The following is a 16,738-nucleotide window of genomic DNA, read 5'->3' as shown; positions in this document are numbered from 1 at the left end:
TACCATCCGGGCGACCAATAAGAGCATCAGAGTTACGGGGCGTTAGGTAACGGGGCTCTCTTTCAGCTGGGCATCCAGCTGTGGTGAGGCTCCTCTTGATGATGTCGTTAACTTCACTGTGCCTCGAGTGCCATCCCCCTGTGCTTTGGCAGAGTAGGCCATGGTGGCCGTACCTGTCAGCTACCACCTCGCCACAAATATATATATATATATATATATATATATATATATATGTTGTACCTTGTAGCCAGAACGTCATACTTGGCCTACTATGCAATGCCCGATTTGCCTAATAGGCCAAGTTTTCCTGAATTTATATATTTTTCTAAATTTTTTCTTATGAAATGATAAATCTGTACATTTCATTATGTTTAACTTAATTTGTTTAAATTTGAGTTAAAACTAACCTAGATATATGACCGAACCTAACCAACCCTACCTAACCTAACCTAACCTAACCTAACCTAACCTAACCTAACCTAAACTAACACAACTAAGTCAATAAATTATGGTCTTAATATAAAATAATAATAATTCAAATAAACTATTCGGAAAAAAATATTGAAAAATAAAGAAAACCACTCGGCCTATTAGGCAAATCGGGCCTTGCATAGTAGGCCGAGAAGTGCGTTCTGGCTACTAGGTACGACATATATATAATATATTATATATATAAGTTTTGGGTGAGGTGATTGACATTTACCCAAGACCGAACACGAACCAATGGGTATATTGGTTGGGTCATTGCTTTACCCGCAATGTTATTTTCATACTGTCTCTCTGCTTCTCTCCTCACTCTGAGGTACTCATTCCTTGCCCTCTGGTATCTCTCCCTGCTCTCTCTCTCTGGCACAGTTACTACACATGGCTGCCCTCTGGCACACACTGTAAGTGGCTGCCTTCTGCCATACTTACTATGAAAAAGTCTTCTTATCCCGTTTTCTTAAAGCAGATGTAAAGTAACCAAGTGGCAATAATTCTTGCATACTAATTTAATTTAAGTACAAAATAAGATTCTCAATAGACATAAAAGTAACGTTGCAACGTGAGCGTAAAGCTCCCACTAACAAACGGTTATCTTGAGGTTATCTTGAGATGATTTCGGGGCTTTTAGTGTCCCCGCGGCCCGGTCCTCGACCAGGCCTCCACCCCCAGGAAGCAGCCCGTGACAGCTGACTAACACCCAGGTACCTATTTTACTGCTAGGTAACAGGGGCATAGGGTGAAAGAAACTCTGCCCATTGTTTCTCGCCGGTGCCTGGGATCGAACCCAGGACCACAGGTCCCGCGTGCTGTCCGCTCGGCCGACCGACTCCCTAAGTTAAGACGGTTAAGATCTTTTATTTACAGGAGTCGAACCTGGGTCAGGAGTCACCAGGGATTTACGCAACCACTTAAGGAACCTATACATTGTTCTTCATTCATTGCAAATTTGTAATAATTAAACAATTTGAGTTCCGAACCAGTAAGAGGTTGTTTATAACAATAATAACCTTGGGTTAAGATGTTTCACAGTTCGTATATTCCTTAATAAATGTAAACACAGCCGCCATGATTGGTTGGAAGATATACAGATTTCGTAACTGGATGCGTAAATGCTTGATCAATCCTGGCCCTACATCGTAACGCTCTAGGTAATCGAAATCGACATTTCTAAAATTATGTATAGATCAAAGCATTATTACATGAGAGTAATTGTGACAATTACAAGCCACAATGTAACAAGCACTCCCATGATTACAGGGGACTCGCGCGTGAACGAGCAGCCTGGCCTGACGGCGCTCCACACGCTGCTGGTGAGGTACCACAACCTGGTGGCCAAGGACCTCAAGGCCCTCAACCCTCAGTGGTCGGACGAGGTCCTCTTCCAGGAGACCCGCAGGATCCTCACTGCTCAGATCCAGCATATTATCTTCAACGAGTGGCTTCCCATTGTTCTTGGTGAGTGTGTGTGGTGGAGTGTGTGTGTGGTAGAGTGTGTGTGTGGTGGAGTGTGTGTGTGGTGGAGCGTGTGTGGTGGAGCGTGTGTGGTGGAGCGTGTGTGGTGGAGTGGAGTGTGTGTGGTGGAGCGAGTGTGTGTGGTAGAGCGTGTATGGTTAAGCGAGTGTGTGTGTGTGTGTGTGTGTGATGGAGTGAGTTTCAACTTCAGTCAATGGAGATATAATAGCAATGAGCAAGCGTTAGCAGTAAATACACAAGCGTCTGTATTCCTATAGGAAAGGACTTCATGAAAGGGTTTGGGCTGAGTGTGCTGAGGTCTGGCCAGAGCTCCGACTACAACCCCAGGATCAACCCCAACATGAACAGCGAGTTCTCCACCGCTGCCTTCAGATTCGGCCACACTCTAGTACAAGGAACTCTCAGGTGAGTTATACCGGTGCTCCTTCTTACACAGCATGAAACGATTCACTATTTCTATACATCATTTAATTGTGATGTAATGACTATACAATCAAAAATTTAAAATTAAGACAAGTTGAATGAAGTGGTTCAATTTAAATTATAGGAATGGTGTGAAATATTTTCCTTATTCGTTCCTTTGGTTATTGTGAAAATATATTGCGACGTGAAAAATGGATGGTAGCGCGGTCTCTCTAGGGCAGATGCCAGTCACATAGAGCAAAAAAAAAAAAAAATGTTAGACTGCTATTTAACTTCACACTGAGACAACTGTAGGATAAAACGTACAAGAGGAAAATTTTTTAAATACTTTACTTAAACAAATTACTGAAACAAACTAACATTAAATAAAAATAGTATCCAAACTTGGCTTTACTCAAAGTCAGCAAAATGAAAAATACAAACAAACAATTAAATTTACGTTACGTTAAAGTGCAAATTATAAAATGGTGCGGGAATACTGTGAGCCAGTCTGTATAAACCTGCTACCACACCGAGGTATGCCACCAGATCTCTGCAGTAGAGCACGCAGAAGTATTCTGGCTAGGTAAGGTTTTTTTTTTTTTTATTTTTATTTTTACATGCAAGCATGCGTATAACGTACAAGAAAAACAGAACAAATATAACATAGAACAAAAGTACAAAGCACACATATGTACAAGGACAAAGGAACAAATCAATAGAAGACCAGCCAGAAGGGCTGACCACAAAAAAATGCACATACAAACAATACACAATTAGTAACACAGTGTAATACAAACATAAGGGAAAACCCCAGGACAAAATGCACACAAAACAAGCCTGCTAACACCTCAAATACATACAGAGAGGCGAGAAACATACAAGAATAAGGACAATAACAATAAAGAAAACAGATCCGCCATAACAAACGGAAGGCAAAACATAACAAAGAGCACACGCCAACAGCCTGAAGGGCACACAATATGACAAACAAGTGCACACGAAATCCACAACCGAACACACAAACGCATAGGAACCGCACACCCCCCCACGAGCCATACAAAAAAACCCACAAAACAAACCGGAGCACGCAGGAACCGGGAAACAATACCCACCCCACCCACGCACATACACACCCCACAACCAGGCAACACAAAATACATAGAAATCACTTGCGAGGAACCTCGTGAGAAATGTACTTCTCCGGGAACTGCTCACGAGGATATTTCGACTTGTAAGCTTCCCAGACGAGATCATCAAGGTCGGTAGGGTTTTTGATCCCCCGCACTCGGGCGGGTATCATAAACTCGGGAACATCTATATCTGGCGGCATCGGCCAATGCCTAAGGTCACTGACGCAAGTCGCATAACGAGGCTGGGGAGCGCCAACCACGCCCTTCGAGGAAGCAGATGACACCGGAGAAGCGGACGAGGGACGCCGAGCCTGCCACGCCTTCGCCATCGGAGCAGGTGTCGGACGCTGAGACGACAGCACTTCCACGGATACCGCAGGAGACACGGAAGGGACTGCAGGAAACGGAAGAGGCGGCAAGACCGCTGCCGAGGAAACGGGCAACGAGGAAGGGGCCACAGAACATCCAGAGCGAGCATCCTTTCTCAACATCACCACCAGGCCACCCCGCTCACCACCAACTACAGCAGGGGGAACCACCGCCCACGAAGAACCGGAGCCATCCGACGCAGGACCCTCGGACACCGGACCAGAGGTTGAGGCCGAAACGCCGGCACCGGCATCCTCAGGCAAGTGTACCTCCGCCACCACCATAGTGTGCACCACATCCGGAGCCACGCCACCGTCAACGGAAGGACGACACTCGTCGAATTCGCCAACATCAGCCCACACAGAAGAACGCCGGGAACGCTTAGGCTCGGGCCGCACATCATCAGACCCGGAGGCAGACTCAGCGACCCGCGCAGCACCAACCGAGCGAACCGACGCACGCCGCAGCACGGCAGCCTCCTCAACCACACGGGGCACCAGGCCAGGCACAGGAGGGAATTCCGGATCCACCTCAGCTCCCAGCACAGCCGGGACAGACGGCGAGGGTGCAGGGACCGGGACAGACACAGCAGAGGAAGAACTGGAAGACGAGGGGACCGAGCAAACGGCAGGCGGAAGAGGCTCAGGGACACCAGCTGGAGCACTAGGCGAGGACACAACCTCCGGAGGAGATGCGGCAACAACAGGGGGCGCAACAGGCGGAGCAACAGATGCTACAGAGGGCACCTCCTCAGCCGAAGAGACGTCCATACCCACCGAATCATCCCCCACAGGAAGGGGCGGAAAATCCTCCTCACTGAAGAGGTTCACTGGTGCAACAGGAGGCGCAGAACAGTCAGCAGCCTGATGGCCCAAAAGACCACAACGATAACACGTCCGCGGCTGACGGGCGTAAAACACCCGAACGTTGAACCCCATAAGGCGCACAGAGGACGGAATATCCGCCCGGAGTCTCATGCCCAGGGTGCGAATGTTAGTCCTCACACCCTTAAGAGGACTAGAAGACACCACGTTCACTCTCACACTAACAACTGCGCCAAACCGCCCGAAATACCGCCGTAGCAGAGCCTCTGGAAACTCCAAGGGAGCCCCATGCACACTGATGTAAGTAAGTGCACCACTTCTATCCGAGAGGGTGACAGTGCCCGCACCATCCGGCAGGGGCAGTGTCCGCCCCTCGTATCGCCGGAGAAAATCGCGATACGCCGCCCCCTCTGCAAACTTCACAATGGCCCTACGGGCCGTTACCAACTCAACCCCATAAATCGCAAACACAGGGACAGAGAGCAGTTCACAAGCCAGGCAATCTCCGGGTAACCAGCCCGCACAGAGAACTCTAGTCCCACAGACTGAGCCCGGACGACTGGGGGTAGAGGGACCCCCATCGTAACGCCACGTCAGCACAGGCGAGCAGACACACCCGCCCCCAACCGGCCGAAACGGGCAAACAACACCAAACTGCTGGAGCGCCGATTCAACACGTCTGCCCCGCACCGAAGCTAGGGCCAGACTCCCAAGCTAGGTAAGGTGATTGATTGATGAAGATTAAGCCACCTAAAAAGTGGCACGGGCCTGAACAGCCCGTAAGTGGTGGCCCTTTTGAGCCATCACCAGTATCAAGAGCTGATACTGGAGATCTGTGGAGGTGCGACTAGATAAGGCCAGGTGGCCTTTATATATAGGAGAAACGGCCGTCCAGGTGGCGCTGGTGTCGTCGATAACTGGGAGCCGGTACACTTGAACTACCATAAGCTTGTAGTGGCGTGATCCTGGAGCCGTGGCCAGGTGCGAGGGTGTGACGGGCTCTGGGGGAGGTAGACTGGGGGTACACTGTCTAGACGTCTGAGACGTAGTTGTTGTCATTGTTGCTGCTGTAAATTCTTGAATTTTTAAAATATGTTGACGTGGTGTAGTAGAATAGATGATGATGGAGCAGGCCGAATCTCCTTTTAAGAGAGATTACTGTGACAATATGTTATAAAAGATGAAGTATGTTGACCAAATCACACACTAGAAAGTGAAGCGACGACGACGTTTCGGTCCGACCTGGACCATTCTCAAGTCGATTGTGACTTGAGAATGTGATTGTGACTCGAGTCATTCTCTCAATCGACTTGAGAATAGTCCAGGACGGACCGAAACGTTGTCGTCGCTTCACTTTCTAGTGTGTGGTTTGGTCAACATATTTCAGCCACGTTATTGTGACTCCTCGTCTGCAAGATGAATTATGCTCCTTTATTGTTAACCTCTTGGCTGCTGCAGATTGTTTACCCCCGCTGGAGGCGTCGACACCATCAGAATGCGCGATCACTTCAACTCTCCTCATCTCATTGAGGTTGAGGGTCGACTAGACGACATTACTCGAAGCCTCACACAGCTTGCCATTCAGAAGTATGACTCCTTTATCACTCAGGATTTGTCAAACCATCTTTTCCAGGTGAGGAAAATTAATGTCCTGTAAAGAGGTACATCCTTAAAATATTTGCCAAATACTTGTTAAACTAGTATCTGTCCTCCTAGCTTCCTGTTTATTACTGAAAAACTCTCTTCACTTATACAAATGTTTACGTTCGAACATTCCTGAAACAGGACTTTGTTCATTTCTAAATTCTTTCTAGGTAGGTAAAAATGACACTTGAGGCCGGAAAGGACTGTTATCAGACAGCGATCATAACAAATGTTTGTGAATTATTCTTTCTTCATATTTCACACTTTTCGTACTCTTGTGTTAAAGTTAACAAGATGGCGCTGAACAACATGGAGGGCTCTCTACAGGTGTCACAAAGGAAAAGATTAACCGTTCTTGCTCATGTTCTTAAATTTTGGCTTGTGTCTCCATGGCGCCAGACGCCCAGGTTCAACTTCGGCATGGACCTGATGAGCCTGAACATCCAGCGCGGGCGAGACCACGGCATCGCCACGTACAACGACATGCGACAAGTCTGCGGTCTGCCTCGGGCCCGCACCTTCGACGACATCAAGGACCAGATCAGTGCTGAGGTAAGTCCAACGTGGTCGTGTCCATACTGACTGAACACTATAAATGTGTTCTCACTTTATTAATTGAATTGAACATTCTTCATGGTAACTTACCGTGTCGTATTTCTTTTCAATTTACATTTTGTTTCTTACAGAAATTCTAATTTATACGGAAATAAAATATTTTTAACCTTCGGAATTGTTTAACATTACGATCATTTCTTAGAGTTTATTTCACTTACCAAGATTTTACTAAATATTAAGACAGGATGGGTATTATTGGACACTGATCTGCACCACACTAACCAGAGCCACCACCTGCCCCACAGAACGTGCAGAAGCTGGCCAGAGTGTACAAGAGTGTTGATGATATCGACTTCTTCGTGGGCGGCATCTCCGAGCGGTCGGTCCCTGGGGCCCTCCTGGGCTGGACCTTCCTCTGTGTGGTGGGAGACCAGTTCGCTCGCCTCAAGAAAGGAGACCGATACTTCTACGACCTCGCTGGACAGCCAGGCTCCTTCACTGAACGTAATAATTAATTTGTAAATTATTTATAATAGTAAATGTATATTACTAGATGGGGTACCCGGTGGTGCCCGGGTCGACCCTGTGTCCAGGCTTCTCCAAACGCATCCTCCCAGGTCACCTCTTTCCACACACACCCCATCACCACCTCTTCCACACAATTTTCACAACACACTCTCTACATCACTGCAAATAACCCTTACCATCCTATGACACCATAAAGTTACCGATTACCATGCAAAGCTGCGCGAGTCTAGCCCCGAGCATCTGGCTTCCAACCTCCTTGAACAGGCAGACATTCTCTCTTACAGACAGATGAGGTACCCTGCAGAGCTTGTCTTTCTCCCTCCCTCCTTTCGTTCTCAGTTCCAGTGAACAAAACATCCCTTCATCACCTCCAAACAACATCGGACCACCTCGTAGGAGCTGGTTTCAAAGATTCCAACCCGAACTAGAAACCCAAACCTAACCTAACCTAAGCTGGAGAGGAGGCAAATTTAGAGAGAACCTAGATGTAATGGGAATCTAAACGGGTTATTCAACCGACCTAAACGAAACCTAACTTAACCTGACCTAACTTAACCTAACCTAACCTAACCTAACCTACATTCAACAACAACACACTGGTTCCTACCTTTACTTGACCCACCTGCATCAACCTACGCACACTGGCCCAACCCCCCGTACACTAGCCCCACCACCATACACTACCCCCACTCACGTACACTAGCCCTACCACCATACACTAGCCCCACTCACGTACACTAGCCCCACTCACGTACACTAGCCCCACTCACGTACACTAGCCCCACTCACGTACACTAGCCCCACCGCCATACACTAGCCCCACCATCATACACTAGCCCCACTCACGTACACTAGCCCCACCACCATACACTACCCCCACTCACGTACACTAGCCCCACCACCATACACTACCCCCACTCACGTACACTAGCCCCACTCACGTACACTAGCCCCACCACCGTACACTAGCCCCACCCCTCCACCCACGTACACTAGCCCCCACCCACGTACACTAGCCCCACCCCTCCACCCACGTACACTAGCCCCCACCCACGTACACTAGCCCCACCCCCTCCACCCACGTACACCAGCCCCACCCCTCCACCCACGTACACTAGGCCCACTCACGTACACTATCCCCACCCACGTACACTATCCCCACCCCCATACACTAGCCCCCCCCCAACGTACACTAGCCCACCCCCACCACTGGCCTGTACTGACACCATAACTCCTGCCCCCCACAGCTCAGCTGCAGCAGATCCGCGCGTCCTCCTGGGCCAGGATCATCTGCGACACTGCCAACGTTCCCGCCGTCCAGCCCCTCGCCTTCCGCCAGACCAACAGCAGATTGTAAGTGTACTGTTGCCAGATGCACGCCTTCACTACATGGTGCAATGTTGTAGTGTATTGTAGTGTATTGTTGAAATTCAACGGGATGTCAAATATGAATTTATGTCAACTTTATTTTTAATTCATTGGGTTGGGGGACAGGTAGCCAGTTTATACCTACTGTACATGTTAGGCTTATATCGAGCCCCCCCCTCCCTACGTCTCAAGGGTCGAATTACTGGATGCAGCCCCACAACAAGCTGACTCCTGAGTACCTATATACTGCTAGGTAGACAGGGGTATAAGGTGATAGGTAACGCGCCCAACCATTTCTGTCCCGCCTGGGATTCGAACCTGGAATTTTCGATTGTGAGTCGAGAACTAACTCGGCTGTACTACTGATACAGTGGGTACAGCGACTCATACCTACTGTACCTGTCGAGGTAGGAGTCGAGCCAGATTCACGCAAGCACTTACGAACCTGTACATCTTTTCTGTATCTTTGGCGACTTTGTTTACAATTATTAAACAGTTAATGAGCTCCGACTGTTTATTCTTATAAACAGCCAGGAAGCTGTTAATAACAATAACAACAGTTGATAGGGAAGTTTCCATGCTTGTAAACTGTTTAATAAATGTAACCAAAGCCGTCAAAGATTGAGGAGAGATGTAAGTACTTGCGTAACTGCTTCGTGAATTTGGCACCCACGTCTGCTACAACATGACCACGGCATCCATAATACTCTACTTTACATTTCCAATCAGGTTGAGAATTTTTCATTAAAGAAAACAGTGGCCAAAACTGTGCTATGTCAAGGGGACTAACTGGTGCAGGCTAAACCCGAAGAATAATATCCGTCAATAATTACAATCATATTCTTAATTAATTCCTCGTACTTCTTCTGAACTTCAGTAACGTATTTACTTTATTTTGAACATTTACTCCTTGATATCTTGACTTTACATCTTTCTTAATCAGGATAACACATTTTTTTTCATATAGTTTTATCTATTTCAAACTTGTCCCGCTGATGTCTGGTAACTATTGTTTCCTGAGCTTAGCCCGCTGATGTCTGGTAACTATTGTTTCCTGAGCTTAGCCCGCTGATGTCTGGTAACTATTGTTTCCTGAGCTTAGCCCGCTGATGTCTGGTAACTATTGTTTCCTGAGCTTAGAGACTTATATTTATCATCATTAAGCTGCATATATGTCCTCCCCATTTACTGTCTTGGGATATTGAGTATTCTAAATTAATCAAAGAAATGTTGCTTCTCAGTTCTGTGCCGTAAATAACTTATATACTTTGTAAATAACTAAGGCCCGAAGACAGAGTCATGGAATTCAATTAGCAACCAAATCCAATTTGGATTGTATGACATTTACGGTATTCCTGTTTACTTGTATATATTAATGTAGTAATACACCTGATGACCCAATAGCCCCCAACGTACAAGAGCAACGGGATATCACCGTTGTTACCGTTAAACCAAAACTCTCCTGGATATTGTGGTCACTTGATATCTCCAGTGTCACGCACCTTTATCTGTTGAATTATTCTTTCGTGAGGCAAAGTACAGGACTGCTAAAGTTAGGGGGAATCACGTAGCAATGTTTCCCAGTGGAAACGGATCTTTTAATATGTTTAATAAGAATGAGAGCAAATCTGTACAAAGAAGTTGCCTTCTCTATATGCTGTGAAAATGTATTAGTTTTATAAGATGTAGAGGAACGACTTTGGTAATTATGTACTAGTCATTCTCCCGCTCTTGATTTCAAATTAAATGGCGGTATTGTGTATTGATTTTGCATGACTATGAGAAGGAGAGAAGAATGATCCCACTACTAGAGCAACAACAGTCATTCTCCGTGTAAGTCTAGTAGAACGGTGAATGTTACATGTAGCCTCTTGTGATCTATTGCATAATTCCAGAGCCTACAGTTGTTGCGCTACTATTCTAAACCCGTCGTACTTTTTTCAGAGTATACCTTCTTGCTATTGTGAATTCCGGTATATATACCATAATGTACCCATGTACACATAATTTTGTGATTTTAAGGTATTGTGGCATATGAAACATCGTGTAAATAGGGCTAAATTACTTCGTTTTTTTTCCTTGCAGCAACCAGCCAGTGCCATGCGACAGTGGGATCATTGCTCGCCCCAACTGGGCCCCGTGGAAGGGGGAGAGGCCGGGCGTGTAGGCTCTCCCACGGCTCCTATCCTCTAACCATTCCCCTACCACATTCCTCATTTCAATATATCAGTTCATATTCAAGTTGTAAAAGTATTTAAAGCAACATTTATGAACTTTAAAAGCATATGAAGCAACATTTAGAAACATGAAATATATGAAGCAACATTTAGAAAAGTTAAAAGTATTTGAAGCAATACTCAAAAACATGAAAGTATATGAAGCAACATTTAGAAAGTTTCAAATATTTGAAGCAACATTTAGAAACTTTAAAATATTTAAGCAACATTTAGAAGCAAAAAAGTATTTGAAACAATATTTAGAGACTTGCAAATATCTGAAGCAATTAAGCAATATTTGAAACAATATTTGAAGCAAATGTCTGAAAAAAGAGCAAAATTTCTGCAGATTTGCTCCAAACATTGACAGAAGTGGAATCTATTTCTTTTAGCTTAAAATAAATATAAATTTATACAATTTTTGTATTTTGTTTCCTCACATTTTCCTCCCATGAAGGACCTTATTGGGCAGGATTGTCCTCTGGTGACAGGGGGAGGATTGTCCTCTGGTGACGGGGGGAGGATTGTCATCTGGTGACAGGGGGAAGGATTGTCCTCTGGTGACGGGGGGAGGATTGTCCTCTGGTGACAGGGGGAGGATTGTCCTCTGGTGACGGGGGGAGGATTGTCCTCTGGTGACAGGGGGAGGATTGTCCTCTGGTGACGGGGGGAGGATTGTCATCTGGTGACAGGGGGAAGGATTGTCCTCTGGTGACAGGGGGAGGATTGTCCTCTGGTGACGGGGGGAGGATTGTCCTCAGGTGACGGGGGGAGGATTGTCCTCAGGTGACGGGGGGAGGATTGTCCTCTGGTGACGGGGGGAGGATTGTCCTCTGGTGACGGGGGGAGGATTGTCCTCAGGTGACGGGGGGAGGATTGTCCTCAGGTGACGGGGGGAGGATTGTCCTCTGGTGACGGGGGGAGGATTGTCCTCTGGTGACGGGGGGAGGATTGTCCTCTGGTGACGGGGGGAGGATTGTCCTCTGGTGACAGGGGGAGGATTGTCCTCTGGTGACGGGGGGAGGATTGTCCTCTGGTGACAGGGGGGAGGATTGTCCTCAGGTGACGGGGGGAGGATTGTCCTCTGGTGACGGGGGGAGGATTGTCCTCTGGTGACAGGGGGGAGGATTGTCCTCAGGTGACGGGGGGAGGATTGTCCTCAGGTGACGGGGGGAGGATTGTCCTCTGGTGACGGGGGGAGGATTGTCCTCTGGTGACGGGGGGAGGATTGTCCTCTGGTGACAGGGGGAGGATTGTCCTCTGGTGACGGGGGGAGGATTGTCCTCAGGTGACGGGGGGAGGATTGTCCTCTGGTGACGGGGGGAGGATTGTCCTCTGGTGACGGGGGGAGGATTGTCCTCTGGTGACAGGGGGAGGATTGTCCTCAGGTGACGGGGGGAGGATTGTCCTCAGGTGACAGGGGGAGGATTGTCCTCAGGTGACAGGGGGAGGATTGTCCTCAGGTGACGGGGGGAGGATTGTCCTCTGGTGACAGGGGGAGGATTGTCCTCAGGTGACGGGGGGAGGATTGTCCTCTGGTGACAGGGGGAGGATTGTCCTCTGGTGACGGGGGGAGGATTGTCCTCTGGTGACAGGGGAGGATTGTCCTCTGGTGACAGGGGAGGATTGTCCTCTGGTGACAGGGGCAGGATTGTCCTCTGGTGACAGGGGGAGGATTGTCCTCAGGTGACAGGGGGAGGATTGTCCTCAGGTGACAGGGGGATGATTGTCCTCTGGTGACGGGGGGAGGATTGTCCTCTGGTGACGGGGGGAGGATTGTCCTCTGGTGACGGGGGGAGGATTGTCCTCTGGTGACGGGGGGAGGATTGTCCTCAGGTGACAGGGGGATGATTGTCCTCTGGTGACGGGGGGAGGATTGTCCTCTGGTGACGGGGGGAGGATTGTCCTCTGGTGACGGGGGGAGGATTGTCCTCTGGTGACAGGGGCAGGATTGTCCTCTGGTGACAGGGGGAGGATTGTCCTCAGGTGACAGGGGGAGGATTGTCCTCTGGTGACAGGGGGAGGATTGTCCTCAGGTGACAGGGGAGGATTGTCCTCAGGTGACAGGGGCAGGATTGTCCTCTGGTGACGGGGGGAGGATTGTCCTCTGGTGACGGGGGGAGGATTGTCCTCAGGTGACAGGGGGATGATTGTCCTCTGGTGACGGGGGGAGGATTGTCCTCTGGTGACGGGGGGAGGATTGTCCTCTGGTGACGGGGGGAGGATTGTCCTCTGGTGACGGGGGGAGGATTGTCCTCAGGTGACGGGGGGAGGATTGTCCTCAGGTGACAGGGGGAGGATTGTCCTCTGGTGACGGGGGGAGGATTGTCCTCTGGTGACGGGGGGAGGATTGTCCTCAGGTGACGGGGGGAGGATTGTCCTCAGGTGACAGGGGGAGGATTGTCCTCTGGTGACGGGGGGAGGATTGTCCTCAGGTGACGGGGGGAGGATTGTCCTCTGGTGACAGGGGGGAGGATTGTCCTCTGGTGACGGGGGGAGGATTGTCCTCTGGTGACAGGGGGAGGATTGTCCTCTGGTGACAGGGGGAGGATTGTCCTCTGGTGACAGGGGGAGGATTGTCCTCTGGTGACAGGGGGAGGATTGTTCTCTGGTGACGGGGGGAGGATTGTCCTCTGGTGACGGGGGGGAGGATTGTCCTCTGGTGACAGGGGGAGGATTGTCCTCTGGTGACAGGGGGAGGATTGTCCTCTGGTGACAGGGGGAGGATTGTCCTCTGGTGACAGGGGGAGGATTGTTCTCTGGTGACGGGGGGAGGATTGTCCTCTGGTGACGGGGGGGAGGATTGTCCTCTGGTGACAGGGGGAGGATTGTCCTCTGGTGACCGGGGGGAGGATTGTCCTCTGGTGACAGGGGGAGGATTGTCCTCTGGTGACAGGGGGAGGATTGTCCTCTGGTGACAAGGGGGAGGATTGTCCTCTGGTGACGGGGGGAGGATTGTTCTCTGGTGACAGGGGGAGGATTGTCCTCTGGTGACAGGGGGAGGATTGTCCTCTGGTGACAAGGGGGAGGATTGTCCTCTGGTGACAGGGGGAGGATTGTCCTCTGGTGACAAGGGGGAGGATTGTCCTCTGGTGACAAGGGGGATGATTGTCCTCTGGTGACAGGGGGAGGATTGTCCTCTGGTGACAGGGGGAGGATTGTCCTCTGGTGACAGGGGGAGGATTGTCCTCTGGTGACAGGGGGAGGATTGTCCTCTGGTGACAGGGGGAGGATTGTCCTCTGGTGACGGGGGGAGGATTGTCCTCTGGTGACGGGGGCAGGATTGTTCTCTGGTGACAGGGGGAGGATTGTTCTCTGGTGACAGGGGGAGGATTGTCCTCTGGTGACGGGGGGAGGATTGTCCTCTGGTGACGAGGGGCAGGATTGTTCTCTGGTGACAGGGGGAGGATTGTCCTCTGGTGACGGGGGGAGGATTGTCCTCTGGTGACGGGGGCAGGATTGTTCTCTGGTGACAGGGGGAGGATTGTCCTCTGGTGACGGGGGGAGGATTGTCCTCTGGTGACGAGGGGCAGGATTGTTCTCTGGTGACAGGGGGAGGATTGTCCTCTGGTGACGGGGGGAGGATTGTCCTCTGGTGACGGGGGGAGGATTGTCCTCTGGTGACGGGGGGAGGATTGTCCTCTGGTGACGGGGGGAGGATTGTCCTCTGGTGACGGGGGAGGATTGTCCTCTGGTGACGGGGGCAGGATTGTTCTCTGGTGACAGGGGGAGGATTGTCCTCTGGTGACGGGGGGAGGATTGTCCTCTGGTGACGAGGGGCAGGATTGTTCTCTGGTGACAGGGGGAGGATTGTCCTCTGGTGACAGGGGCAGGATTGTCCTCTGGTGACGGGGGGAGGATTGTCCTCTGGTGACGGGGGGCAGGATTGTCCTCTGGTGACGGGGGCAGGATTGTTCTCTGGTGACAGGGGGCAGGATTGTCCTCTGGTGACAGGGGGAGGATTGTCCTCTGGTGACAGGGGGAGGATTGTCCTCTGGTGACAGGGGGAGGATTGTCCTCTGGTGACAGGGGGAGGATTGTCCTCTGGTGACAAGGGGGATGATTGTCCTCTGGTGACGGGGGGAGGATTGTCCTCTGGTGACTGGTGGATGATTGTCCTCTGGTGACGGGGGGAGGATTGTCCTCTGGTGACGGGGGGAGGATTGTCCTCTGGTGACAAGGGGGATGATTGTCCTCTGGTGACGGGGGGAGGATTGTCCTCTGGTGACTGGTGGATGATTGTCCTCTGGTGACGGGGGGAGGATTGTCCTCTGGTGACTGGTGGATGATTGTCCTCTGGTGACTGGGGGGGATGATTGTCCTCTGGTGACTGGGGGGGATGATTGTCCTCTGGTAACAGGGGAAGGATTGTCCTCTGGTGACAGGGGAAGGATTGTCCTCTGGTGACGGGGGGAGGATTGTCCTCTGGTGACAAGGGGGATGATTGTCCTCTGGTGACAGGGGGACGATTGTCCTCTGGTGACAGGGGGAGGATTGTCCTCTGGTGACTGGTGGATGATTGTCCTCTGGTGACTGGGGGGGATGATTGTCCTCTGGTAACAGGGGGAGGATTGTCCTCTGGTGACAGGGGGAGGATTGTCCTCTGGTGACGGGGGGAGGATTGTCCTCTGGTGACGGGGGGAGGATTGTCCTCTGGTGACGGGGGGAGGATTGTCCTCTGGTGACAGGGGGGAGGATTGTCCTCTGGTGACGGGGGGAGGATTGTCCTCTGGTGACGGGGGGAGGATTGTCCTCTGGTGACAGGGGGAGGATTGTCCTCTGGTGACAGGGGGAGGATTGTCCTCTGGTGACAGGGGGAGGATTGTCCTCTGGTGACGGGGGGAGGATTGTCCTCTGGTGACAGGGGGAGGATTGTCCTCTGGTGACAGGGGGAGGATTGTCCTCTGGTGACAGGGGGAGGATTGTCCTCTGGTGACAGGGGGAGGATTGTCCTCTGGTGACAGGGGGAGGATTGTCCTCTGGTGACGGGGGGAGGATTGTCCTCTGGTGACAGGGGGAGGATTGTCCTCTGGTGACAGGGGGAGGATTGTCCTCTGGTGACAGGGGGATGATTGTCCTCTGGTGACAGGGGGAGGATTGTCCTCTGGTGACAGGGGGAGGATTGTCCTCTGGTGACAGGGGGAGGATTGTCCTCTGGTGACAGGGGGAGGATTGTCCTCTGGTGACTGGTGGATGATTGTCCTCTGGTGACTGGGGGGGATGATTGTCCTCTGGTGACTGGGGGGGATGATTGTCCTCTGGTAACAGGGGGAAGGATTGTCCTCTGGTAACAGGGGAAGGATTGTCCTCTGGTGACAGGGAGAGGATTGTCCTCTGGTGACAGGGGGGAGGATTGTCCTCTGGTGACAGGGGGAAGGATTGTCCTCTGGTGACAGGGGGAAGGATTGTCCTCTGGTGACAGGGAGAGGATTGTCCTCTGGTGACAGGGGGGAGGATTGTCCTCTGGTGACAGGGGGAAGGATTGTCCTCTGGTGACAGGGGGAAGGATTGTCCTCTGGTGACGGGGGGAGGATTGTCCTCTGGTGACGGGGGGAGGATTGTCCTCTGGTGACAAGGGGGATGATTGTCCTCTGGTGACAGGGGGAGGATTGTCCTCTGGTGACAGGGGGAGGATTGTCCTCTGGTGACAGGGGGAGGATTGTCCTCTGGTGACAGGGGGAGGATTGTCCTCTGGTGACAGGGGGAGGATTGTCCTCTGGTGACTGGTGGATGATTGTCC

The 16,738-nt window shown here is 50.7% G+C and overlaps 1 protein-coding gene across 3 annotated transcripts in view; it reads left to right on the top strand.

The window, feature by feature from the left end:
* Nucleotides 1–11,416, top strand: part of LOC123746141 (salivary peroxidase/catechol oxidase) — a 49,146-nt gene extending 37,730 nt beyond the window's left edge. For all 3 annotated transcript variants that reach the window (XM_045727438.2, XM_045727437.2, XM_069314065.1), the window contains exons 11-17: nt 1,744–1,941; nt 2,217–2,364; nt 6,146–6,320; nt 6,731–6,883; nt 7,192–7,390; nt 8,662–8,767; nt 10,868–11,416. In XM_045727438.2, the coding sequence (XP_045583394.2) occupies nt 1,744–1,941; nt 2,217–2,364; nt 6,146–6,320; nt 6,731–6,883; nt 7,192–7,390; nt 8,662–8,767; nt 10,868–10,949 (1,061 nt within the window). In that variant the 3' untranslated portion in view covers nt 10,950–11,416. The remainder of the gene's footprint in view (nt 1–1,743; nt 1,942–2,216; nt 2,365–6,145; nt 6,321–6,730; nt 6,884–7,191; nt 7,391–8,661; nt 8,768–10,867) is intronic.
* The last annotated feature ends 5,322 nt before the right edge of the window (nt 11,417–16,738 follow it).

This window comes from Procambarus clarkii, chromosome 78, assembly GCF_040958095.1.
Source record: "Procambarus clarkii isolate CNS0578487 chromosome 78, FALCON_Pclarkii_2.0, whole genome shotgun sequence".
Classification (NCBI taxonomy): Eukaryota; Metazoa; Arthropoda; class Malacostraca; order Decapoda; family Cambaridae; genus Procambarus; species Procambarus clarkii.
Note: the sequence above shows the minus strand (reverse complement) of the source record. Positions and strands in the feature narration are given on the sequence as shown.